This window comes from Curcuma longa, chromosome 17 (assembly GCF_044706935.1).
Source record: "Curcuma longa cultivar G26 ecotype Majalengka, Jawa Barat chromosome 17, ITB_CL_G26_1.1, whole genome shotgun sequence".
NCBI classification, from domain to species: domain Eukaryota; kingdom Viridiplantae; phylum Streptophyta; class Magnoliopsida; order Zingiberales; family Zingiberaceae; genus Curcuma; species Curcuma longa.
Window position 1 is genome coordinate 1,923,306 of NC_133877.1, and position 26,011 is coordinate 1,949,316.

Sequence of the window (26,011 nt, forward strand, 5' to 3'; positions counted from 1 at the left end):
TTGGATAAGACATTATTTTGGAGCTGCTTTTGTACTTTCAAAGTGATATTGTTTTGACCAAAACTAAGTCAAAATAACTTGAAAGTTGAGCAATTTTGATCTAGGTCAAAATACTTTAGAGCTGTTTTGACTATGCTTTAGGTCAAAATTATTCTACCTTCCATGTGATAGTGTTGTTTTATATGTCCTCGGAGCATATATATAGTTGAGCTGGTTACAACGAAATATATTTGCTGAATATATTTGCTGAAGTGGACAAGAGTCAAATCTCGATAAAGTCGAAGTAATATCCTCCTCCGTCGTGGTCAATTGTAATTTTTCAATTTACCTACTTACAGATAATCATAGAACCGATCATGTGGGACCGTTGGATGGTGGATTTCATTTTTTACTGAAGTGTTATTTTATATAAAGTAGATTCATAGTAGAGGGTCCCCTTTGATTTTGACGGAGTGATTAAGGTGTAACGGAGATTATTTAGAGTGTAACGGACTGATGTTGAATTTAATGAAAAAAATTTGAGTTAGATGGTCGTAAGCCGAAATATCCATGGGTGAAAAAAGTCCATGAGTTTGTCTTCACGAATAGAGTACCGATTCAATATTGGATGGTTTTACAAGGACGACGAAGACTGTGAGGGTCGGTTGTCGATGCTTTATTGTTATACTTTCGGGATTTATTCTTGAGGATTAGTGGAAAACTTTTATAGGGCTAAGCCGATTGCCTCCAAGAATAATCAGGTCGTAAGAATTAAAAATATAGATTATTAAAAAAAATATATAGAGGGTAGAAAAATATTTTGAAAATCAAATATTGAATAGTTTTTTTATCTTATTAATAGTTTGTAATAATAAATTTATTCTAAACGTGACTATGTTTTTCTAAAAATTATATGTATTTTTTCAAATATATGTTTTACAAACGAATACTAATTTTGAAATGAAACCTTTCTGTTTACATGAATTTAGAAAATATGTCCTAAAATAGATAGTTTGATAATTGAAATGAATATATTTTTTATTTACGTTGAAATAAAATGAATACACTATATATATATATATATATATAATTTTTTTCTTAACATAAATGAATATAAATAAATAAAAGTCCAATATTTGCCATTTTCTGATGATTTTCCGCGTCTATTGTTTGTTTGGCTTTGGTGTCTTTTCCAGATTAATCGCGCGTGAGGTGGCTGCGAACGCAGCAGATCGACAGATGAGAAAGATTTCGGTTTGCTTCTCTTGAATCCTTATAACCTTCTCTTCTTCTTGATTTTATCGGTTTCCCTTCCTATTATCGGTGTTGTCGCCGATCCCCTTGATCCCTCGCCGGAGGCCGACGAGTAGTAGGTCGTGATGGGTTGTGTGGCGTCCAATAACGCAGCCCATGTTACGCCTACATTTGAGGGCTCCGGCATGCCGCAGGACTTGGATAGCTCCGGGGAGTTCGACTTTGCGTCGTCGCTGTGGAACCGTCCCCGGCTTGAGAATGGTGAGTTGGGGGAACGAAGCGAGTCTGCGGAATCAGAGAAAATGAGCTCCGGCAATAGCTCTGTCAGCTTCCGCATGTGGAACATGAATCGACAAGCCGAAGCGGAGCAGATCGCCGCAGGATGGCCTGCGTGGTTGAGCAATGTGGCCGGAGAAGCCATTCATGGATGGGTGCCCCTCAAAGCCGACTCTTTTCAGAAATTAGAGAAGGTAATATCGTGTACTTCCGATTTGCAATTCAATTGTGCTGTTCCTTTTTTTTTTTCTCGAAAAGGTCAATCAAATTTATCTAAGAATTCAGCAGAAAAAAATTGACATTAATTTGTACTCAGAAAATATTATCATTTGTGATTGTATTCTTCGTCTGAGATGCTAACACATTGGTTTTATCAAATGATAGCAAGAAAGGATTTCGTGTAATGGATAATGTGGCCTCTACAATCATACAATTTTCTTATATCTACCTACATTATCTTCGGCTATGTCCTTATCTGGTTCTCTTTCTTCATCTTTGTCGTTATATATTTTCTTTCCTGCTGAAAGATGACATATTAATTGCTCTTTTACGCAAACACTTCCTTTTCTTATTGCTTATTCAGCTATCATCTTATATCGCTAATTTCCAATGTTTCTAAGATTGGACAAGGTACATATAGCAGCGTTTTTAGAGCTCGTGAGGTTGATACAGGGAGAATTGTTGCCCTAAAGAAGGTGCGCTTCAACAATTATGAGCCGGAGAGTGTTAGGTTTATGGCAAGGGAGATACAGATGCTCCGCAAGCTTGATCATCCAAATATCATCAAACTGGAAGGCTTAATTACTTCCCGATTATCATGCAGTATGTACCTTGTTTTTGAATATATGGAGCATGATCTTGCAGGGTTATCATCTTGTCCAGACATCAAACTCACTGATCCACAGGTTATGCACATTCCTTGAAACTATTTCAAATATAAAATACACAAAAATATATATCACAGAAGAAACTTAACCAAGGACATATTTTGTAGATCAAATGTTATATGCACCAGTTACTCTCTGGGCTTGAACATTGTCATTCACACAGTATCATACATCGTGATATCAAATGTGCAAACCTCTTAGTTAACAATGAGGGGATTCTAAAGATCGCTGATTTTGGTTTAGCTAACACTTGGAATCCTGGTACAAACCAGTCATTAACTACTCGAGTTATGACACTGTGGTATCGTGCACCTGAGCTACTCCTAGGATCAACAAACTACGAACCATCTGTAGATTTGTGGAGCGTCGGATGTGTACTTGCAGAACTTTTTCTTGGCAAGCCTCTTTTACAAGGAAGAACTGAGGTGATTATCCTAGTATTGTTTGGTAATATCTGAATGTTTATTCTCACTATAATGATGTTATTAACTTTCAGACAAGAATCAAGCCTTTTTTAAATTTCAATTATTGCACAATGATAATTCTAAGTGTCAGTACTTTAAATCATTGTGTCAATTCAGGGACATGTAAATATCTGAGTTTTCACAACCTCACTGGATTTAAGAAAATAATAGATACAGACTATTACTTGCTTTCCTGTTTCTGAAGGGGAATAGTTAGAATACAATGGATTATGCATAATTGATAACCATCTGAATATTTCATCATGCTTAGGTCCGTATGCCACTATAATGACATTGGAGGGAGATCATAAATGGTGTTGATCTTTTCTCGTTTTTGTTAAAAGCTCACCTTTTTTTTTTTTTTTGGCTTCAAATTCTTATAATACATGTATTATATTCAGGTTGAGCAACTACATAAAATATTTAAGCTTTGTGGTTCTCCACCTGATGAATTTTGGAGGAATTCTGACCTACCTCATGCAACAGTTTTCAAGCCTCAACAACTTTATGTAAATTGCATCAAAGAGACGTTTGAGTGTTTACCAGATGGTGCATTAAGGTTGTTGGAAACGTTTTTATCTATTGTGTCCAATAAACGTGGCTCAGCTTCCTCTGCCCTTGGTTCTGAGGTAACACTAGTGTATAATTTAGTCTCCAGTGATTTGCATTATAATAGTATCTTCTTATTATTCTACATATGAGACATTTAACATAAGGCTCTAATAATGGTTTATTGATCTATAGATAGATACTCCACATTGCTACTATGTACCATCTGGAAGCAACTGATATATATATAGTACATCTCCTATATGACACTGTCACATCCACTTCATACCATTTTCCTATACTCAAATCTGTAAGAGGATGCCCATCTTGTTTATAAATTCTGATAGAATATGTGAATGTTATTTTAGTTATCAGAATTTTTGTGGGTTATGGGAGAAAAAGAAATTATATCATACCATTTGAAGTTACAGGAACCTAGAGGCATCTATGGGTGGTTCCATAGGGTAGAAAGATTTGTTAGAAAGTTATCTAAACTCATCATGCAAAAAGATTTAATTGCGGACTCAATAATCATCTCCTTACCATGAGTTTCATACTGTCACTATATTGACGATTCTTCATTGATTTTTCTTTTAAAGAAATTATGTTCTTGTAGTTCTGTTTTAGATGAGTTGAAAGAAAAAACATACTGTATTGTTATTCTTTGGATTGAACTGTTACCCTACATATGAGACAAACATAATACCCTATAACTAAATACCTAAGGTGGTAATAAACCTATACTACACATAATTATAACCCTACTAACCCTTAATAAGATGCGTTCTGAAATGAGAATTATACAACCAAATTCCTAAACAATTCTATCAAGCATTGATCTTCCAACACTTGCATCATATTTTTTCACTTGTCTTTTGCTGTTAGATGCACTATGAATGTTCTCTATACAATGTCAGTATTCAGGCTAATTGTTTTCTCAAACTTGTTCAGTATTTCAGGACTCAGCCGTATGCATGTGAACCATCCAGCTTACCAAAATATCAGCCCAACAAAGAAATTGATGCAAAGTTCCGTGAACAGTCATGTAGGTGAGTTCAATTTTGTCATTTAAGCATTTCATATTTGTTAGTGCTTTTATTGTCCCAGACCATGAAGTTGGTGCCAGTATTCCTTTCAGTCATTTTGTCATACCTAATATTTGATCCAAGATTAGCTACAGGGAAATCTCCCTTCAGTCATTCCCTTTGACTTGAAATTGGTCAAAGTATTACCTACAGGGAAATATCCCTTCAGTCATTTCTTTCTTAATTGATGAGGCCCTCCTATGAGGCCTAGGTCCCTGACTTGATAGTGGCTTTCCCTGATTGTTGGTTTCCCAATTTGTTGATTTAAAGAAGGCATCCTGAAATTTATGTACACTTTATGGGGTTTATTAATTCCCTTTTCATTGGTGTAACTCGAATGTGTATAAGTACTTAATTTAATTTGCCATATTCAAGTAATAGGAGAAACTAGCATCTGAATTTGAACTTAAGTTTTTCCATATGGAATTTCTTTGGTTATGTGCAACTTGCAAACAAGAGGCAGTTCAAGATCACTAGTCATATAATCTGCAGAAAGATTTAATTATCCTGTTCATTTTCACATCAGAACAACCTTGTTTATTTAATATATACCAAACAAAAACTTCACAAATACCAAATAGTTGGGATGTGCAGCTTGTTGATGTTTATTGTATCAAAGTCTTACTTGATTTGTAGATTTCTCTGTAACTTTTCAGGGGGAGTATCAGTAGCAGATTACATCTAGAGAGGAAAAAAAAATCTTCAGCACAACAAAGTTCTTCACGTGGATCAAATAGTCTCTTTAAAACCGCAAAGCGTAAGGAGGTCTCTCTCTTTCTGTTTGTATGTGTTTGCATGTGTGTGTGCCAATTAAATCCAGTGAATTTAAATAAGACTGATTTCCAAAATGTGTGAAAGCAATTAACCATTTTTTTGTATCATTCATTGCAAACTTTTATGCTTCTACAGCGTTCAACAAATGCACAAGGAATGAATAGAAGTACCATCAAGCAAGAGATTCCTGTTGTAAATGGTGGCACACACTTACTGGTTGATTCACAGCCAAAGTCAAATAATACATCCCAAGATGAGGGCTGGAAAATCAAGAAAACCTCTAGAAAGCTTCCCTTCTCAGGTCCTATCCATGGATCTAACAGTTTTGCATGGACAAAGAAGACAAAAGGTCAAACAAACATGAAATCTCTTACAAAATCCATCTCTAGGCAGGACAAATCTGGAACATTGGACCCATCAAATATTTCAAAGACAAGTATTTTCAAGTTGACTAATGCTGCAAGTGGAGATTTTGGTTCTGAACCTAATTCCAATTTGAAAGATCATGAGTCCTATGAATCTATGAAAGATGCAATGCTGAAGCAGTGGATGCATCCAGAACATCAAGACCCAGTATATACTTTTGGCACTTTTCATACTCGTAATTTATCAGAAACAACTCTTCATGGACAAGACACAACGCTATCACAAAAAATCTTGGTATTCGTGGATCTATTCTTAACATTTTTTTGTATTCTACAACACCAGTTTATCTTCTATTTATTCTTTGACTACTTATAGGGCGGTCAAGATCAAGGACGAAAAATTGAGCTGTCCGGACCTCTACTTCAGGCACAAAAGGTTGACGAATTCCTAGAAAGGCATGAACAGCGTATTCAAAAAGCAATTCGAAAATCATGGTTTCAAAGAGGTAAAGTTTAATAATTCAAAGAGAATAGCTTACCCTCTTCAATGTTGGTCATTCTTTTTGTTCACCATTCAATCTTTTTCCTATAAAAAGTGCAGCCATCATGTGTTATGCACATAGTGGAGTGGCGTGGCGTGTCACATTGTACCTAGGAGCAAACCAATTTTTATGAGCGGGTGGATTTTCACCCTCGGTAGCGGTGTTATTTCCTAGGGCTCCAAGAAGTAGCTATGTATTACAGACTCAACCATGATATCAAAATTTGTTGCGTAGTCATCCTCATCCATAATAAAGGAAGTGGAATGACTTAGGGGGCCCAATTATTGAATATTCCAATTTGATCTTAACCTACAACTCTGGTATGTTTGCACCGTGATAGAAACTTTAGACACATTAAATTAAGAGATAGCTAGTTTGAGAAATTTTATCGGAGATGGTAATATTACCATTGATTTTATTAAATTACACCAAAATTTGGCAGGCCCACTAACAAAGAGCCTTGCAAAGAGTGAAATCGCCATTTTAATTCGGAAATGAGAGAACCTCAACGTGATTCAAAAAATTTCATGTTTTGAGTTCAGTGAATGTGCATCTAGTGGGTGAATGTAAGGGCGGAATCATTCTAAGTTAGAGGTGCTTGGGTACCCTAAAGAAAGAGTGAACTATTTCTCTTGATAAACGTGAGATTAGATGTCAAGTTTTTGTATGTATGGGAACAATTTTAATTTGCTTTTGTAAATATGGAATATGCACGTTTAAGGATTCAAGGGAAAGGATATGGACACATGGTCATGATAGTATCTGGTTGCATTTTGGGCATCTAATTTAAGAATCATCCTTTGCATAAGTTATCTCTAGTTGAACAAATGGAATAGTTAATGCAAGTTGTACCCACTATGTAATTTTGTTTGATTTTGAGAGGATTTGCTTTAGCATAGACTCAAGTCAGAAAATGTGTATGCCTTCTAATAACATGGATTTTTGGAATTTTTATAATAAAAAATTATCTTCTAAAAGGCATGCAGAGAAACAAGAAATAGAAGAGAGTCTTCGAGCTTATAGAAAACTTATTCTAGGATTTCGAAGGAGATTGAAACATTTAAATAAGTTATGTCTTGGATAAAGGTGTTGTTTGTTGAGGTACCATGTGCTCACATCGTAGAGTTATATACAATATTCATGCTAGATTCAAGTCATGTACAATGTAGTTGAGTGATGCACAACATTGCAACTTGTTACGCTTGCATCAAGTGCAATGAGGGCTAACGAGGTTCCCTTGTAGCACACATGGGGTGTTGAGGCACTTGTGACACACATGAGACACAATATGATGCTTTATTGGCACACTGTGTAGGTGCACATTATCTCAAGTCATGTTTGATTCATTACTATAGAGAAGGTCACCGTCCACCTCTGCTCACACACAAGATGACTGGTCTGCCAAACAATAGTTCAAATTCACTAATAGTTGAGTGGATAAGCCATCATTTCTTTCCGCTGCATGAAAATCTCCCAACATTGTGCATTACTTGACTATCTCTGGTTCATTCAAGGAATTCTCTTATTTCAATATTATTTCTAAGCAGGTCAAAAGCGCGGACAATAGAAATCTGTGAACCAAATTTCCCTTCTTCATGTCTTTCTACAACTAAATGAGTGGCCCAGCACACCAGCAGAAGTACCTCAAAAAGTGTAAATAATGCTTGAGCTCGGAGTGTTCATTGTAGAAAGCAGATGCAGATTTAATCTGCATTTGGTCAATCTGATGAGTACCAAAGTTTGTAATGTAAAAGGATTCATGTTTTCCGTTTCTGCAACAAATTTACTAGCAATTTAATCTGTATTTTTGTTTAAAGCAAAAAATCAAAAAAAAACTTGTATCCAAACTATTGCTGAGAATAAGCAGATGCAGATTCTGAATGATGTGTTGCATATAGTGGTTAAAGATCCAAGTTTTGTTGTGCAATAAATGATATATTTTTTTGGATTGTTCAATGATTCTATGTGGTACAACAAAACTTGTAATGTGTTTTTCCTGCAAGTAGCATCTTGGAACAACTGTAATGTTGACGTCCAAACAAGAAACAAGAAACACAGTGTCTGATCATTTTTAGGGAGAAAAAAGATCGAGCACATTGGATTAAAAAAAAAATAGCACAGTGTCTGATCATTTGGAAAATAAAGACAACCAAACAAGAAATATATATATGTAAAGCAAGCAAATTAAAATAAAATAAAAGGAAGAATGAAAATGATTAATTCTTCTGCATTCTTGCTGTCATTTGAGCGTATAATCTGGTTAGAAGAGTTCACCTCCCTTGAAACAGTGGTCCAGCAATGGCGGCAGAGTCATCGTTGATCATGGCGTGTCCTTCGTCTCCTTTGCGAGCAATGGCCTTCTTTATGAGTGGCATGCCATGGCCGCTGTCATTGCTTAAGGAATCAGAATCCTCCTTCTCTTGCCCTTCCTCGGGGTGTTCCATGATGGCGTCCTGCAGCTGCAACGCGTACTCGAGGTTCCAGAGGACGTCGCCCATGGTCGGCCGGTCCGCCCCGTGGTCGGCCAGGCACTTCTCCGCCGCCTCCACGTACTTCTTCAGCGAGGCGGCGTTGATGGCGCCGGCCAAATGCGGGTCGATGATGCTCTCCAGCTGCCCCTTGCGGTGGCAGTGCATCGCCCACTCCGCAAGGTTCACCTGCTCCCTCGGCAGCGCCGGGTTTATGGCCGGCCGTGCACAGAGCACCTCGAACAGCACCACCCCGAAGGAGTACACGTCCGATTTCTCCGTCAGTTGCTGCCGCCGGAAGTACTCCGGGTCCAGGTACCCGAAGCTGCCTTTCACGGCGGTGCTCACGTGCGTCTGCTCCAGCGACGGAGCCGCCTTCGACAGCCCAAAGTCGGCCATCTTCGCAACTAGGTTCTCATCAAGCAGGATGTTGGTGGTCTTGACGTCGCGGTGGATGATGCCCTGCGAGGCGCCGGTGTGGAGGTAGTGAAGCCCCCTCGCGGCGCCGATGCAGATCTCCAGTCGCTGCTTCCACGAGAGCAGGCTCTTGGCGGCGTCGGCTCCGTAGAGGTGGTCGCGCAGAGGCCCGTTGGCCATAAACTCGTACACCAGGATCATCTCATTGTTCTCGTCGCAGCAGCCGATGAGCGACACCAGGTGCCGGTGCCGGAGCTTGGACAGAAGCTGGATCTCCGTTTGGAACTCGTTGATCCCCTGAGACGACGACGGGTTCCCTCGCTTGATCGCCAGCTTCGTGCCGTCGTCCTGCGTGCCGAGGTAAACCTTCCCGAATCCTCCGACGCCCAGCACGGCCTTCTCGTCGAAGTTCTTGGTGGCCTCCCTTATCTCGGCGAAGGTGAAAATTCTGCCCACACCTATGCTGCCGGAGGAGAACACGCCAGAGTAGCCGCTCCTGCTCCTGTTTGATCCGAAGCGGCTCCGGAAGCTCCTGATCTTGCTGCTGCTGCTGCTGCTTTTGCTCATGAAGCTCGACTGGCCCGCATGGAGCGGGAGGAACCACGGCGAGAAGCTGTTCTTCCTCTCCCATTCTTCCGGCCGCTTCCTAGACCGGCATAGTGCCGCCGCCGCAACCACGGCCAAGGTTAACGCGCCCAACCCGAGCCCGACCCCTGATACCACCCTCATCGCGACGCCCCTCGAGGACTCGTCGACCGCAAATTGCCCGTCCAAGCTCCCTGCCGCGTTGCTCATCTTCATGACCTCGAGGCCATTGAGTATGGCGTTGGGCGGGGCCGCTCCGGAGTTGGGAAGCGGACCTACCTGCACGAGAAGGGTCCCGTTGGTGATGGTGGTGGCGTTGACCGCAAAGTCCTTGTAGTAGGCTATGGCGAGGCCGGAGGTCAGCGACGACAGGTCGAATGTCGAGGCGGCCATGAGCCCGTTGATGTACACGTTGAAGTAGAGTGAGTTGAGGCTCTGGCTCACGATGTCGCAGAAGTGCAATCGAACAAGATATGAAAACGCCGAGTCGGCGGGCACCAGCCACGAGATGTTGAAGTTGGGATCCTCCGTGTTCGAGTTCGCCATCGCGTCGGCGGTGGCGTAGACGGCGCTCGGAGCGATCAGCGGCGTTACCGACCCGTCGTCGGCGTACCTCACTGCCTGGGTCGTCACTGCCACGCTCTGAGCTGCGGCGGGGACCTTCAGGAACGGGCCGTCGGGAAGCCACGTCCTCCCCAGCGTGTCATTTGCCGGTGAGATCAACGGCCCGCCGACGTTGAGCCGACAGACGACCTCGAGAGCCAACTTAGACACGCCGCGGAACTGAGCGGCAGGGGCGATGCCATAGGCGAAGTCAGCGATGAGGTTGTCCGGCGCCGAAACGACCTCGATGGCGTTGATGAAGGCAAGGGATCCCTTATTGGGGACGAAAACGAGGGAGACGTGGTCATCGGTGACGGCGAGCAGGTACTCCTTGACGACAGGGGACTCCGGGCTGAAGTCGTAGAGGAGGACTACTTCGTCGGTCTGGACGCTGAAAACAGAGGAGGTGAGGTTGTAGCCGGCGCAGACGAAGGCGTAGAAGTAGAGGCGGAGCCAGTGGCGGCCAGGCTTGGAGACAGCAAAGCTATAGGAAGAACGATCCGTGAAGACGCGGGCATTGAGGAACAACGGCAGAATCGGAGTAGCACCGACGCCGTCGCCGGCGGCAGAGACCATGATGTCTGGATCGGTGGAAAGGAAGGACGTCGACTGGGGATCGGACCGGAAGATGCGGCCATCGCCGAGCTGGGTGCTATTCGGGGAGCCGCAGTCGATCAGGTAGTTATCCGCCGGCGTGAATTTAACTGCCATCGGCGCCGACTCCTGAGCTCCGCCACGGCCAAGGCAGAGGAGGAGCAGTAACGATGATGCAAGCTTCTCCAACCCACGCTTCGACATAGGACCTCGATTAAGCAGCGGAAGCTCGACTGCCGCAGCAATGGCGTCCGCCGACGTGCATGGGGAAGATCCTCCGCGGAAGACGAAAACAATGGAGATGGAAACGATCGAGAGAAGAGAAGCAACGACGGGCTTCCAGATCTCCGCTGTCAAACAAAACAAAATCTAATAATCTAAATCCAAATCTAAATCTTTCATTCGATCCTGCTCGAATCTGATTGGCGGAGAAGCCTGTTGGCTGGCTGAGGACGGGAGGGAACCGACCAAGCGGCCCGCGGGCATCATAAAGACAGCGGACGCGGACGTGGGGGCCTCGAAGCTGCCTCGCCGCGTTCCAGCTACGCGTGGGTCCCTTGCTGGGCCTGGCCCCACCCATCTCGCTTCTTAATGAATGTTTGCCTCGCGCTGGGGTTGGAGGTGGGCCCCCGCTCGAGTAAATGGGGCTCACGTCGATATCGTAACGAGCCTCCTCCGACTCTCGCTATCCATTGGCTTCACACTAACTAGTGCAACTGCGGCTCTTATAACTCCGCTGTATTCGTCAGTTCCGAATCGTGGTCGGGTCGTGTCACCGATCTCGACTAGTCGAGAATGCGTATCGAAAATTAAAGAGTCTCGAGCGACTCGCATTGCCGACAATGGTCTACGAGCGCTGGCATCATGAATGTGAAAGTTGAAGGGGGGAACAAAGAGCTCTGTCGAAGGTTAAATTGTGGAAGAGAGAAAGCGACCAACGAGTGTCTTCGAAAGAGACGATTAAATAAAAGATTAAATAAATCAATATGTAAAATAATTGTAAAAAAAAAAAAGGAGGGAAAAAAACACAAGTCAAAATGAAGCGAATCTTGGAGCTGGTACTTCCGAAGCGGCGCGGCGGCACGGATTCTGATCTATCGGGTTTCGGGTGGCGGGTGTTGACCGACTGCTGCTTGCGCGGAGCCCGAAGCAGGCGCGGGGATCCGAATCCGAACCCAACGGGCAGTCCGTCGTCTTCCTATCGACTGCCATTGCGAGGCCAAACAAGATGCAGAGAGCAATGCCATAAATACGAGATCCGCCAGAAATAGACACCTGCAAGAACGAGCTAGAGAGAAGGTTCCTCCGGTCCGGGATGGAAGAAGATGGAGGAGGAGGGTTAGGCTTCATGGAGTTGCTTACTTCAGGGGCAAGCATCTTGCTCTTCGACGGCTCTGCTTCGTCTTCGATGCTCTGTTTCAGTGGGAAACAGGAGGAGGAAGAAGAAGAAAACGAAAACAGTAAATGCAGTAATGTTTCGGAGAATTCAAAGGTTGTTTCTTAACTAAGTTAACCTTCCTTCCATGCTCAACTTGGTTTATGTATTTATCTATCGGTTTGCTATCAGAAGATTGCTGTAAAGAAGCCGAAAACAGAGTGCCCTGCTTCAGCGGCCAGCTTCCATGGCAGCGCCAAGGTCCCTTTTACTGCTTGCTACTGATTCGTATATGCATTTTTGGTATGTCCATTATTGAACAAATCTGTGAAAAAACAAAAATCTAGCGCAGAGGAGGAAGGAAAAGTTAGGGGATCGAATTACCGCATTGCAGCAGCTGGTTTCTCCCTTTGGCAAGGTGAATGTTAATCATGATTATATCAATGAAGATTTCGACTTGATCGTTTGCGCCCTCTGTCTCTCTGTTGCAGTCTGATACTGCCACTGTTCTCCATGAAGCCCTCGGTTACATCCGCTTCTTGCATGACCAAGTCCAGGTTCATAGCTAAACCTCCCAAACTCCACACGTATAGTTTTAATATATCAATTAATCTGTTCTCTGTCAGGTTCTGAGCTCGCCGTACCTGAGAAACTTGCAGTTCGTGGAAGAAATTGCAGTAAAACTTGATTAATTCCCTGCGTGAATCCTTCTTGTTCTTCAGTGTTCACTCAGCATGGTGCGTCCTTTGGCGTTGCAGGCGGAGGAAGAAGCGAGGAGGATCGACGATCTAAGAAGCCGAGGCTTGTGCCTCGTGCCGGTCTCTTGCGCGGAGCAGGTGACGAGCAGCAATGGAGCTGATTTCTGGTCGCCGTCCATGACTTCGATGACGCGGGGCAGCAAGTCCTCTTCCTCCATTTCCAAGCACTAAGCGACTGCACTCCCTTTCTTGTTACTGAAACTTCTTTTCCTCTCTTTCTTAGAGGTGAAAGCTAAGATTAAGGCTCGTGTAGCTAATTCTAGATATTGCAGAATCTTGTTTGAGATCATAATTCTTGGAAGAAGCAAACTTTTGAAGTGTTTGTCTCTTCGTCTTCTCCTTCTTTGAACTGTAAAGAGCTATAATTGGTAGAGAACTCAACAAAGAAAGCATAACCAAGTCAATCGATACAAAGAAGATTCTTCCTGTAGCAATTTCCATTTTCAATAGAGTGTGGAACAAATCTTTCAACTGTTAAAAGGAAAAGAACAAGAAAATCTAAACGACTGAAGAGTTTAGAGCTAAACTTTGCTCTGCAAATTCCCATTTGTGGAAAAATTAAGGGAATGGATAAATTCCACAACAGACAATTACAACTTGGAATGAGTATGCTTCTAAATTTACTTGTATTCAATTACCATCTGTTGCATGACCTCTAACTGGATCTTGTGGGTAACAGCTTGAAGAGTGCAGCAATTGGCATTCCCAGGAATCCAAGGAAAACAGTCACAAACCATTGCACCGCCGTAAGTGGCGTTGTGTTCGCAAAGTCGCCAAGAAACTGGATAATGATGAATTGAAAGATGATGGTGCTCATAAGCACACATAGAAAGACATAATTCTGCAAGATGCCCTTGAATACATTTATCTTCTCCATCTCTCTTGAGCTGATCTCATTGAACACCTGCATCAGGCAACAAATTGGGGCCAACATGAATTCCAACAAAATAGAAAAGTTTTGAAGTTCATACATAGACTGGTAGATACTCTATAAATATAAAATGTCGATTTAAAGATAGTTTACCTGGCAGAAAACAAAGGAATTGAATGTAATTGTGTTGAGTGTGAGATCAGAATCAGGGCCACTGAGCCCAAATAACTCTTTTCCTTGTGTCTGGAGACACCACATGATAATAAACTGGTAGATTGATTGTCCCAAGATGTTTCTCCACATTGTATTGGTGATGAATTTCCCAGTCCTTCCAACTGGTGTTCTTTGCATTAAGTGATCATTTGGTGGTTCAGTTGCTAATGCCAATGCTCCTAAAGTGTCCATGATCATGTTCACCCAAAGTAGTTGAACAGCTGTGAGTGGAGCACTTCCTACAGACAGCAGATGTCCAAAGAAACAGTGAGAAAAATGGGAAACATGGTAAACTTATTGCAGAAAGTGTTGATACATTATTGGAAGCATGTTGGGTATGCCTAACCTGACCAACATGCCGACGAGAAGTTAACAATTAGAGCAACCACGTTAACAGTGAGCTGAAATTGCACAAACTTTTGAATGTTGACATATATGGACCGCCCCCACTTTGCTACAGTCACTATTGTCGAGAAATTGTCATCCAGAATTATGATATCGGCACTTTCTTTAGCTACCTGCATCAAGTAAGTCGAGGAAAGTGTTGATATTAGTATTTTGCTATTCCTTAAGTAGTCTCAGCGATAAATTGTGTAAGATCAAACTGCCTATTGGCTTGACTGAAAGAAAACTAAAATGCATAAAAGAAGCCAAACATTGTGATGTGATTGGAGTATCGTAGTGCTTTGGATGAACATTACAAAGTAAAAGCATTCAAGAATTACCTCAGTTCCTGCTATGCCCATTGCAAGTCCAATATCTGCCTCATGGAGTGCAGGGGCATCATTTGTGCCATCACCAGTCACGGCAACAACTTCGTGGAACAAGGTCCGCAAATGCTTAACTAAGGTATGTTTATCCATTGGCGACGATCTAGCCATGACCTTGCAGTAAACAAAAGATTAACAGTTAGTTATGATAGAACATCATTGAATAGAAAATGAGTAAATGTAGAAGTACCAAGAAAGCTACCTGAATCTTTGGAATCAATTCATTCAGCTCCTCCAAATTCTTCTCTCTGAATTCTGGACCTTCTATAGCAATACCATCATCAGTGAGGATACCACATTCCTTAGCAATTGCTTTTGCGGTATTTATGTTGTCACCAGTAACCATTCTAACAATAATCCCAGCAGCCTTACAAGTTGCAACAGACTCCTTCACGCCTGGACGAACAGGATCCTTAATTCCTATAATTCCTATGCATGTATATTCTTCAAATGACATTTGCTCTTTGGCAGAGAAGTTATCACCAAGATCCTTGTAAGCAAGGCATAGAGTCCGAAGAGCTTCACTAGCAAAGCTATCAATGGTGCTCTTAAGATGATTGATTGCATCATCATCAAGTGGTACGACGTTGCCTGCAGAATCTACATAACTGTTGCAAGCAGCCAAAATAATTTCAGAAGCACCTTTGCAGTGGGCGCGATATCCTGCTTCAGGAAGTTGAAGCACCACTCCCATTCTCTTCTTTGTGGAATTAAAGGGCTCGACTTTGACGAGCTTTGTTTCCTGCCTTTGTGCATGAAAGTCTCCGCCAAGTGACAGACCAAATTCCAACAATGCAGCTTCCGTGGGTGTTCCCAGGATTTCAAGCTTTCCTTCTTGATTGGTCACAACCTCACCGCCGGTGTTGTTGAAAATTGACTGGAGAAGAGTTTTTCTCACAATGTCTTCTAAATGGGAACTCACATTACCATCTTTCTCAGAATTGACTTCCACAACATTTCTGCAGATACAGGCTTTCACCACAGTCATACGGTTAGTTGTTAGTGTTCCAGTTTTGTCACTGCAGATTGTTGTAGCTGAGCCCATAGTCTCACAAGCTGCGAGGTGGCGGACTAGTGCCTTGTCATTCATCATCTTCTTCATTGCAAAAGCAAGGCTCAATGTTACAGCTAAGGGAAGTCCTTCAGGAACAGCAACCACAACGATAGTGACTGCAATCGCAAAAAACTCCAGCATCTCCAGTGCATCATCACCAGACCAGCTCCAGAGCAAGTCTTCCTGGTATTTTCGAGCAACAAGTCCCTGAGCTAGCACAGCAAATGTTATAACTGCAAAAAACAAACCAATTTTTCCAATGATAGTTGCAACTCCATTCAGTTTAACTTGTAATGGAGTTTCATCATCTCCTCCTTCGCTAAGTGTAGCGAGCAGCTTACCCCATTGGGTTCGCATGCCAACAGTGGTCACTAACATTTTGCAAGACCCATCTTGGACTTTTGTCCCAGATAAAAGAAAAGGGTACTCTGCTTTAACAGAAACAGGTTCACTTTCACCTGTTAGACTTGATTCATTGATCAACAAGGAATATCCAGATATAAAAAGACCATCAGCAGGGACTTGATCTCCAATCGATAAATGCACAATATCACCAGGAACAAGATCATAAATGGAAATCTTCTGTCTGAAACCATCTCGTGTCACTTGGATAGAAATCTTCTTTTTCTCCTTATCCAAATCCTTGAACTGTAAGGACTGCCTGTAGTCACTAGTAGCAGTCACAAACACAACTAATAGGATGCTCGCAACGATTCCAAGGCCATCGTGGGCACCTTTTGGCCATCCTTCCATTGCAATTCCAACAATCAGAGAGACAAAGGCACACACCGCAAGAATTATCAATGTAGTATCCTGAAATGCTTCCCAAACAAATACCCAAAAACTCCGAACTGCGCTTTCAGTGAACTTATTTATACCATAAATCTCTTGCCTCTTCTTTAACCTGTTGTCAGTGGTAGAAAGTCCGTCAGTCCTAGACACGTTAAGCTTATTTATGATCCCTTCAACACCACCATGCATCTTCAACTTCTTCACATCATGGCCTTCGACAATAGATCCCAATTCATCAGCACAAATCTGAAAACCTGCCGCACTGACCTCTTCAGGTACAACATATTCACTTCGTAAAGCAATTCCTGAAACATAGATTGTATTTACATATTGAGAAACACAAAAATATCACTTTATCAACCAAAATACAGATTAGAAGTGAGATGATAAATCACCCTGTATGAACTGAAGTGCAGCTTTTGAAACCAAAACAGCAATCCGCAATTTCTCCTGTTAAATGCAACTAGTCAGTTTAATGGCTAATTTATCATTTCAGACAAGCAATATGAGCTGAGCAGTGCAGTAAGATCTCAAGCTTCTAATGAAACAGATTCTCCCATGGGGAGGAAGGTCAAGGATCGGTAGGGTAAACGACCGGAAAAACAAAACATCAAGCAGATGAGCAACTACTGTTGAGAAACCACAAGAAAAGAATGGAAATTTTCAGACGCATCAAATGATGAAGCAACTGAATGTTGGTCGTTGTTCCCCAAACTTGAGTTCTCCACTTTTCAGTTCACAAAAGAAAGAGTTCCTTCTTCTTCTTTTTTTGTCGGAACCCTAATCCGATCTTTGTAGAAAATTACCGATGAGAGAAACAGAAGAACAGATCCAAAGCACGCCGCGAAGAAAAAGGACCGACCTGGTTGGTTTTCTTCATGGCCTCGGCCTCGGAGCGCTTGGATAGGTTGGCAGTGAAACGAAACCTGCGTTTGGGGTTCTTGACGACACTGCAGAGCTTCCGCCATCGCCTCAGCGCCTCCTCCTCCGAGTTCTTCGCCTTCACTCCCCCGAAGTTCTCGTTCAGGTAGTTCTCCATCCCCCTCATCCCAGCAACCAAGCAAAAAGGAAGCAGACTCCGGCCCCTAATCAGCGACAAGCAGCAGCAAAAATGCAATCTTTCCAATTCCCAGCGCTCCAAAGCTAATTAGATGGAACAAAAAGAGGGAAGAAACCAGATCTGCAGAACGAAGGAGTCATGGGCGACAACAATGGAGGCAACATGTGGAATCGCAAGCGGAGTCAACTTCAGGATTGAGGGTAGGAGGTGAAGATTTCTTACCTTTTTCTTTGCGTGCTGAAATATGATTGGAGCAGAGTTGAGGGCTGCATTTCTTTTTCCGTTTTTGTTCTCTGTCCGTTTTCTTATAAAAAAAAAAAATGGAATCCTTGCCTTCAATTATAAAAGACAATAATTTATAAAACTGTAGTTGATCATGAAAAAAGAGTATCTAACTAAGATTTGAACCTTTGCCCCACAATCATTTATGAGGAGGGCTCCAACTCGTTTTCGATCAGCCCCACGATCATTTATGAGGTAAGATATTACATTTATCATGAGCCAGGAGGGTATTGTCTGACTTCACTAGAATTTAAACTCTTGCCCTCTTCTTTAAGTCTATTGTATCATAACCAACTCAGCTATTTCGGGAGCTTCTCTGTTCATTTTCTTCTGAAAGGTGGAATCCGCTACCTTTGTATCATAACCAACTCAGCTATGCTTCGGGAGCTTCTCTGCATTTTCTCTGTCCGTACCTTAGCGGCTCTACACGATCGGTCCCACGATCATTTATGAGGAAGTAAATCGAGAAACTACAATTGATCACGAGTCAGAAGGGTATTATCTAGCTTCGTCTGAATTTGAACTCTTGCCCTCTTCTGCAAGTCTATTGTGTCATAATCAACTCAGCTATGCCTCGGGAACTTCTCTGTCCATTTTCGATTGGGCGTGAAGAGTCCAAGGAACTGGCGATCAGTCGGATGCTTCGGCCCGGCATCGTCCGAATCTATTCGAAGAGATCTAAAAGTTATTCGTCGCAATTTATGTTTTTTAATAATAAATTAAAATATGCCTTTTTGATGCTCAAGTATCGCACCAAATAATGTTGTCATTCTGCATTCAATTAATTTTAATTTTTGTAATTAATTTCTGACTTATTAACCAGTCAATTGGTCCAACCAACTCACCTTTTTTAATTTTAGCTAATATTCAAAATGCACATGATGCACGTTTTAAAAGGAATATAAATTCATTCACGTGGTTTAAAATGAAAATAATTTTAAAAATACTTAAAGTCAGACCAGACTCATTTAAAAACATTTAAAAGGAGTATAAATTCATTCACGTTTTAGGATTTAAAGATTTTTTTTATTTTTAAAATTAAGATATTTTAATATTTTTACTTTGATTCAACCTAACCCATCCGGAATTGACACCCCTAGGCTCAGCCCACAAGTTGAGTCCAGCTCAACCGACAAGTCACGGCATGCCCCAGATGGTGCTGCACTGACCCAGGCACAAGTCCGGAACTGAAGCTTGTCTGGTTCGGCTGGACGCGATACGATTGCGGCTGGACGCGATACGACCCATATCATGCCAGACCTAACCCACCATTCATTTGGCAGCTCTGTAGACAGTATCAAAATACATGACCAATTGGTGAAATGCACAATTCCTGTCTTCCTTACTGTCTGATTTCGATAAATCTACTCTGGAATAATCATCATCCATCCTGAACAAGCAAGCAGTTCGATCGTTTAGCTCCATATCAAACCTCCATTGTTTCTAGGTTAGATACATGGTCGAACTCCATGAATTAAATAGAAATTGCTCTTCGACTCTAAATTAGATGCTGGCACATTCACTTGGCACGATAAGAATCTCCATTCGGTTATAAAGCAGATGAACTGCTCGAAGGACTAACGCCTGCTGGTGCGAGATTTTGGCCTCGATGATTTCTGCAAAAGAGAGGTGATGATAAGTATCACAGCAGTGAAATAAAAATAAGGACGAGCTTGCCTGTGTGATGATTTTGTGAGTATCCAAATACAAATTCAAAATAAACAGAGAAGTTTTATGGATCAACTCACAGATGGTCCAAAGCTAGCACCTGAACCACCAGTTCCTGCACGTAAACAAAACAGCCTTGTTAAACATAGAAGTTTAACACAAATGTTTATGAACTAGGTTAACATTAATTCTTGTAATGCAATCATTAGTAAGAAAAGGTTTGTTACATGTCTTTGCCTCTAAGAAGATGAAAGCATATAAAATAAGAGTGAATACGAGGAATACAAGACGATAACATAAATATGTATCGGCAGACAATGATGGTAAGAGGAAACTATCACAAATTGCTTGGGTTGTGTGAGAGGCATGTAACATGTTTAGCGATCGTAGTTCTCAAAGTTTAGAAAGCTTATTGAATGTCTATCTCTAAGGAAGATTGTATTCATATTCTATGAACAACAAGCTTAACTAGAGCAGCCCGTAAACCTGTCTATGTTAAACAAAAAACAAAAAAAGACCATGAGTACTATATCCTGGATAAATAGTTTGACAAGGGTATTATAAATACAATAAAATAAATATTGAACATGTACCTGCCGCAGAGAGCGGTGTCGAGAAAAGTGAGCTATTCACCGGAGTGGATCCAAATGATGAAGTACTAATTGCCAATCCTGAGGGAGTTTGCGTAGAACCAAATAGAGATGTAGAAGGAGTACCAAATGGTGTTGACTGTAGTGAAAAGCCAGAGGAACCAAATAGGGTGGATGTAGGAGAAGGTGCTGTCGGGGTTGAAAAGAGAAAAGAAGAAGAGGAAGATGCAGCAGGCACTGAGGAAGGAGTACTAAATAATGAAAATCCACTTCCAGAAGATGCCGCTGAAGGTCCAGCAGATGGCTGCACAGAGCTTGTTGCTGGTACCACCAAACTATTGAATGCACTAGAGACTTGGCTAGTTGGTTGTGCAGATATTGCAGGCAAATGCAACGTTGGATGAACTCTTTTGGCAGCTGCTTCCTGTTGAGCTGCTTCTCTTCTGTTAGCCTCAAGAAATGGATCATTTGCATTGCCTTGCCGGCGCTGATCAGCAAGGTATGCCGTCTTCATTGATTCTACATACTGGTGAAGATTCTCCACCTGCAATCCGAACAATAAAAAGATAGCAAAATATCCACTAGTAGAATCTGAAGAGACTAACTACTCAAATGCCAAACGAAACTAATAAAAAATTGCCCTTCTAAAAATCAAAAGCAATCCTCAAAATAATGATGAGGAATTCTTAACAATATAGGGAATAATTAATCATCTAACCTTGGCAGCCACATGAACAAAAAAATCATGGACATTGGAAATCACATGTGGCAAAGACTCAAGAGAATTTGAACCCGATCTCTTATTATCCAACATTACTAGCTGTTCTACTTCTTCAATCCATTGGTAACACTCGGTGAGATACTTCTCAAATCTGGCAACCGTTTGTTCCATGAAAAGGGATGGCCTTTTAGGCATTCCACGATAAAAATCAAAAACTGGTGCCACCGAGCCAGAAGCCAATTGATTAGTTTGCGTTGAAGCTGTTCCATATCCTGTATTTGGGCTTCCAGATGCCACATTTGAAGTGGTTGGGGCACTCTGACGAAGAAAACTTGACCTTAACATCATATATGAGCGAATGGCAAATTCTGTATCCCACATCATTTTGTTTGCAGACACCATTAGATCTTGGACAGAAACTTTTTCTCTTTCCATTGCAGCAGTGATAAGCCCAAGTTCCTAAATATCAAATTGAGACTCACTATGCATTAATTGATGTACAAGGATGATAAGAACAGTAGTATTAATAGACAATCTAATATGCATAAACAGAACTCATTGCTTGTCAGAAATTGAACCTAGATGAATGATGCTACATACTTCAAGACAAAATAGTAATACAAAATCAAGCCAGAAGATGCTGAACTTGCACAAGGTAAGCTAATCTTCATTCTAAACATGTTATTTCTCCCATCATGGCCACCTTCAACATCAAGTATGGATGGAAGGAATTTTAAAACTTAATGAAAAAAACATAGAAAAAAAGGCAAAAGAATACAAAGTGCAATATAAAAGATACAATGGCATATTCATCTACCTAAGGGAAGCAGCAATCCACGTAGAATATTGCATTGGAATCAGATGGCAATAACAACTCAATTTGAGCTCTACGTACAGATTATTAAGTGGTAGTTGAAGGTGATAGAATCACTATGGTGATTTAAACTTCACGGGTGACAGAAATATGTTTATTATATCTCTGTTAGGAATGTCATGCAATACTGAAGATGAATGGAACAAATAGAGATCTTTTTGACCAAATAATTTAGCATTCAGAAAATCATTTGGATGAATTGGAATCACCATCCTTTGACAATCAACAAATCACCCAACCAGGGGATGATCCAATCACCATGATGGTTTGTTATCAATGTATAATTAATAGATATCATACCAATTGCAAAGTTCACCCAACTAGGGGATGGGCCAATGACCATAGTGATTTGTAATGAATGCATAATTAAATTACTAAATAATGGTATCATATAACTCAACAATTTTCCCTAATGAGAAAAATAACCAGATATCACTCCATTTGTAAAATAACTAAAATAAGACAACAGAAAAGTTGTTTAAGAGAACTAAAATTAGCCAAATATGGAATAAATTTTTGAATGTAATAACTTTCACTTGTCATCCCTGTGAGATACTGTGTCGGAACTTACATCAAGGAACCAGACAAACACATGGTGAGCTCGTGATGTCCAATAACAACTCAATTCACAGGGGTCTCCCTTTCTATTAAAGAGGGAAAGGATGTACAGAATTTTTTTCTTTGTGGAATTTAAACTTTGCAAGTTTAGGAAGAATGAAGAAATTGCCGGCATGTAGAGGCATTTAAAAAATAACTGAAGAACCAGAAAGAGAACAAAGCAGCAAAGAAGAGACTCAAACCTGAATGATTCGACTGGAATTAGCCTCGAAACTGTCACCTGATACAGATGAATCATAAAGCCGACTGCATTGATCCAACCTTTGGCTCTCATGCTTGTACTCCAGAATCCGCTCCCTACACAGTAAAAAATGCAATGATAAAGAACACATCTGCAAAGATTACCTACACTGAATTAGTAGAAAACAGGATGTCTAAGCCAAATAGATATGCAGGTAGTTAGAACGAAGTAAATGAGTGGTGAAGGGAAGATTAACCAAAACTGAATGAAAGGCAACTCAAATTTCCATAATCCTGTGAAGCTCAAATAAAAAAGAATCCACTTTTCGTGATTTAAATGCAGTAAATGTTAAATAAGAACCTAGAAATGTAACAGGGTTGAACGAAAAACCCATACTTTGAATAAAAGAAACAACCAAACAAACATAGCAAAAAGAGAAATAAAAAAAAAGGGGCCAATATAAGCGTACTCAATTTGCAGAAGCAGTTTCTGTGAGTCAGGATGCAGATCCTCCCAGTTGGTATTATATCCAGCCGGCGTCTTATCCTTTGTATAAAGCAAAACCTGCTGCTGCGGTACAGTGCTTGCAGGCTGCTGCTGCTGCTGTATTTGGATCTGCTGCTGCGGCTGCGGCTGGAACTGGAATGGCGATTGCTGCTGCTGCTGCTGTTGCTGCTGAATCTGAGTATTTTGGAAGAGCAAAGACTGCGGCTGTGGGGTCTGGAACGGCGAAGGCTGCGGAAGCTGTAGTTGGGGCGGAGGAGTCTGAAACGAGAACGCCATTTGCTCCCCAGAAGGCCAACGCTTCCGCCGCCACCGCTGATCGGTGGCGAGCCGCCAACTGTAGAGACGGGAACCAGGATCAAACTGGCAAATTGGGGATGGACATCAATTTCCAAGACGACTCGAGCCGGAGAAGCGCTACAAACGAGAGCTTCGGAGGGTAAATAGAAATCCCAAACCCTAACGACCGGAGGGGTTCGAATCAAACACGGCGAGCCCAACTCTGCCTCTCCGAAAAGACTATATTGCCCACCAAATTGCCACGTTTTTACAGCTTTACCATTTAGCCGGGCCGGATAAACTTCAACCCAATAGCCACCCGGCCCAGTTTCACCTCATACAAATTACAACCTACTATTTTCGATCGCAATTTATTTTTTGAAATTCAAATAAACATAATTAATGGGATAAACAGATCAAACATACCAAGTGAGTTGGGAGGAAGATCAAAGTGCCTCCATTTTAGTCGATTACTGTTCATGTTTATTCTAGTCGACTATCATTATTGCTGCTATCTTCAGAAACAAAAATGGAGACCTGGCCACTTTTGCATTTGTTAAGCAAGTTTCAGGAACTGTGTTCTTGCATGCTAACGTTCACCAAAAAAGTTGTGCAAGCTTCTTCATGTACTCTCATTGAAAAAAATTGAATTAAAATCGACCATTACTCCAGTTCTCTGACAACATTAACATCTCGAGCTTCCTCACAGACCTGAGTTAATGAGCATTTAATCTCAATTCTCCTTTTGTCTGGCACCTTCCTACCATCTGAGCTCACTCCTGTTGCCATCATCGTCTTCGCCTGCTTCAACAGAGTAGTCCTTTTCTCATTCTCAAACATTCATCTTCATAGTAGAATGCATTTTTCCAGTTGCATGCAGGAGATCCTTTTCTCATCTTATTTTGTCGTCTGAAATTTTAGTTACAGATGAGTGGAAGATGCAAGGGATGTGAGGAGTGGGAGAAGCACTTCTACTGGAACCACATGGACAAGAGAAGGATACACTTCTTCAAGATCATGGCTGGCGATTTCACCAAACGCTTGGTACTCATCTGATACGCCATCTTTATGCATTTCATTTTATTTTGATCTGCAATTTATTGTACTTGTTCAGAAACTGCCAAAGAACTTTGTCAAAAACTTCAAAGATCACATATCTGGAGATGTAACCTTGAAAGGCCCATCTGGAAACTCATGGAGGGTTGGGTCCACGAACATGGAGACTGAGTTATGTTTCAGAGCAGGTTGGAAGAACTTTGTCGAAGATCACCACATTAAGGAATTTGACATCTTGGTGTTTAGATACGATGGAGACTCCTGCTTCGATGTGTTGATCTTTGGTGGGGATGGATGCGAGAAAGTTACTTGTTTTCTTGATCAGAAAAGAAATCTGAAGAGAAGAGAAAAGGCAGACGATGATTCTGCACAAAGCTTGCGTGCATCTCCTCATGGCAAAACCATTGCAGATATTAGCTCTTCAAGCAGCTCATATGAGGGTTATGGTAAAAGAAACATTCAAAGTTATCAGAATCTGCATTATGATTAAAATTCTGAGTAACTGGTTGAGAAATTTCAGGTGAAAAGGATCATGTCAAGGAAGAAGAGGTTGAAAAAGAAATGCAAGTGGGGATTACTACTCCTCCTTCCCTGTTTGTCTCGAGGAAGACTAAGCTATCACTCACTGAACTAAAGAAAGCTTCCAAATTATCTCTCAGAATTCCCAAGGAGAATCCAACTTTCGCGGTGGTAATGCGGCAGTCGAATGTTTCAGAATCACCTTTACTAGTGAGTGAGCCCATGCCAGCAAATTAAAGCATTCAACTCATCTTGTTAACTAATTTCCTTTTTCCATTTCGTCCTCAGACCATCCCTGCCAGTTTCCGGAATGCATATCTTCGCAAAGATATTTCACAGTTTACTCTCCAAATCCCAACCAGAGCAAAAAGATGGATCGTAAAGGTCGCCAAGACCCGAAAGTCGATTGGTGGAGTCACATGGAAGAGATTCGTCGTCGATAACAACTTAAAGGAAGGGGATGTTTGTGTCTTCGAGCTGGCTGAAGGTGAAGGTGCCAAGATGATGATGGTTCACATCGCCAAGTGTGCAACTTGACTGATCTGTGTCTGAGTGGCTAAAGTTGCTGTGTTTTGTGAAACAGAAACATCAACGACCAGTTCTTCTTTTTGCAAGCCTTAAACTATATGTATAATGGGTTCATGTATGAGGCACAAACTTCTTCTGAATGAATTAACTATATATCATTTCCATGGCTACAAGTAGCAGCAGTCATAAAGCTTGGTGCATGGAAGGATTCCACCATTAATGTCTCTGTTCTCTCCATGGCTCACTCCCCATGTCTGGTTAGATGACCTGTCTTGCCTGTTAGTTTAACGATTACTTTTAGCTTCTCAGTTAAAGTAGGAACGTTGCCAAAAACCTAAAGAAAAGGAAGAACGTAACAAATATGAAGAGATCGAGTGATTAACTGAGTCAGTCAAAGAGGCTCTAGGAACATTAACTCTCGGGGCACGAGCACATACGTGGTCCAAAACTAGACAG

General features: G+C 41.5%; 6 protein-coding genes across 7 annotated transcripts; 3 read left to right on the forward strand and 3 right to left on the reverse strand.

Annotated features, from left to right (window-relative positions):
- The first annotated feature begins 1,358 nt into the window (after positions 1–1,358).
- Positions 1,359–8,042, forward strand: LOC141811870 (protein IMPAIRED IN BABA-INDUCED STERILITY 1-like). Its single transcript, XM_074699942.1, has 9 exons — positions 1,359–1,703; positions 2,130–2,414; positions 2,504–2,821; positions 3,262–3,489; positions 4,361–4,458; positions 5,151–5,259; positions 5,404–5,928; positions 6,010–6,139; positions 7,723–8,042. Exons 1-9 carry the CDS (start codon positions 1,359–1,361, stop codon positions 7,740–7,742), a joined length of 2,058 nt encoding a protein of 685 aa, XP_074556043.1. The 3' UTR covers positions 7,743–8,042.
- A 254-nt stretch (positions 8,043–8,296) lies between these two features.
- LOC141811869 (putative receptor-like protein kinase At5g61350) lies at positions 8,297–11,046 on the reverse strand. Its single transcript, XM_074699940.1, has one exon. It carries the CDS (start codon positions 11,044–11,046, stop codon positions 8,446–8,448), a length of 2,601 nt encoding a protein of 866 aa, XP_074556041.1. The 3' UTR covers positions 8,297–8,445.
- A 1,111-nt stretch (positions 11,047–12,157) lies between these two features.
- LOC141811488 (transcription factor bHLH113-like) lies at positions 12,158–13,146 on the forward strand. Its single transcript, XM_074699518.1, has 6 exons — positions 12,158–12,334; positions 12,410–12,478; positions 12,570–12,635; positions 12,709–12,774; positions 12,844–12,875; positions 12,951–13,146. The coding sequence occupies exons 1-6, from the start codon at positions 12,158–12,160 to the stop codon at positions 13,144–13,146; spliced, it is 606 nt and encodes a 201-aa protein (XP_074555619.1).
- A 255-nt stretch (positions 13,147–13,401) lies between these two features.
- On the reverse strand, positions 13,402–17,909 carry LOC141811868 (calcium-transporting ATPase 10, plasma membrane-type-like). The gene is made up of 7 exons (XM_074699939.1): positions 17,538–17,909; positions 17,071–17,125; positions 15,032–16,980; positions 14,785–14,943; positions 14,406–14,577; positions 14,000–14,298; positions 13,402–13,879 (listed from the first exon to the last, which is right to left on the reverse strand). Exons 1-7 carry the CDS (start codon positions 17,721–17,723, stop codon positions 13,631–13,633), a joined length of 3,069 nt encoding a protein of 1,022 aa, XP_074556040.1. The 5' UTR covers positions 17,724–17,909; the 3' UTR covers positions 13,402–13,630.
- A 1,426-nt stretch (positions 17,910–19,335) lies between these two features.
- Positions 19,336–23,602, reverse strand: LOC141811871 (nuclear pore complex protein NUP58). 2 transcript variants are annotated; one of them, XM_074699944.1, is made up of 6 exons: positions 23,139–23,602; positions 22,671–22,785; positions 20,994–21,455; positions 20,279–20,819; positions 19,766–19,800; positions 19,336–19,633 (listed from the first exon to the last, which is right to left on the reverse strand). In XM_074699944.1, exons 1-6 carry the CDS (start codon positions 23,450–23,452, stop codon positions 19,595–19,597), a joined length of 1,506 nt encoding a protein of 501 aa, XP_074556045.1. In that variant the 5' UTR covers positions 23,453–23,602; the 3' UTR covers positions 19,336–19,594. The 2 variants fall into 2 exon arrangements, with proteins under 2 accessions (XP_074556045.1, XP_074556044.1); XM_074699943.1 differs by having other exon boundaries at positions 19,766–19,804; positions 20,277–20,819.
- A 777-nt stretch (positions 23,603–24,379) lies between these two features.
- Positions 24,380–25,564, forward strand: LOC141848274 (B3 domain-containing protein Os12g0592300-like). The gene is made up of 4 exons (XM_074736325.1): positions 24,380–24,496; positions 24,567–24,948; positions 25,029–25,237; positions 25,316–25,564. Exons 1-4 carry the CDS (start codon positions 24,380–24,382, stop codon positions 25,562–25,564), a joined length of 957 nt encoding a protein of 318 aa, XP_074592426.1.
- Positions 25,565–26,011: the final 447 nt, after the last annotated feature.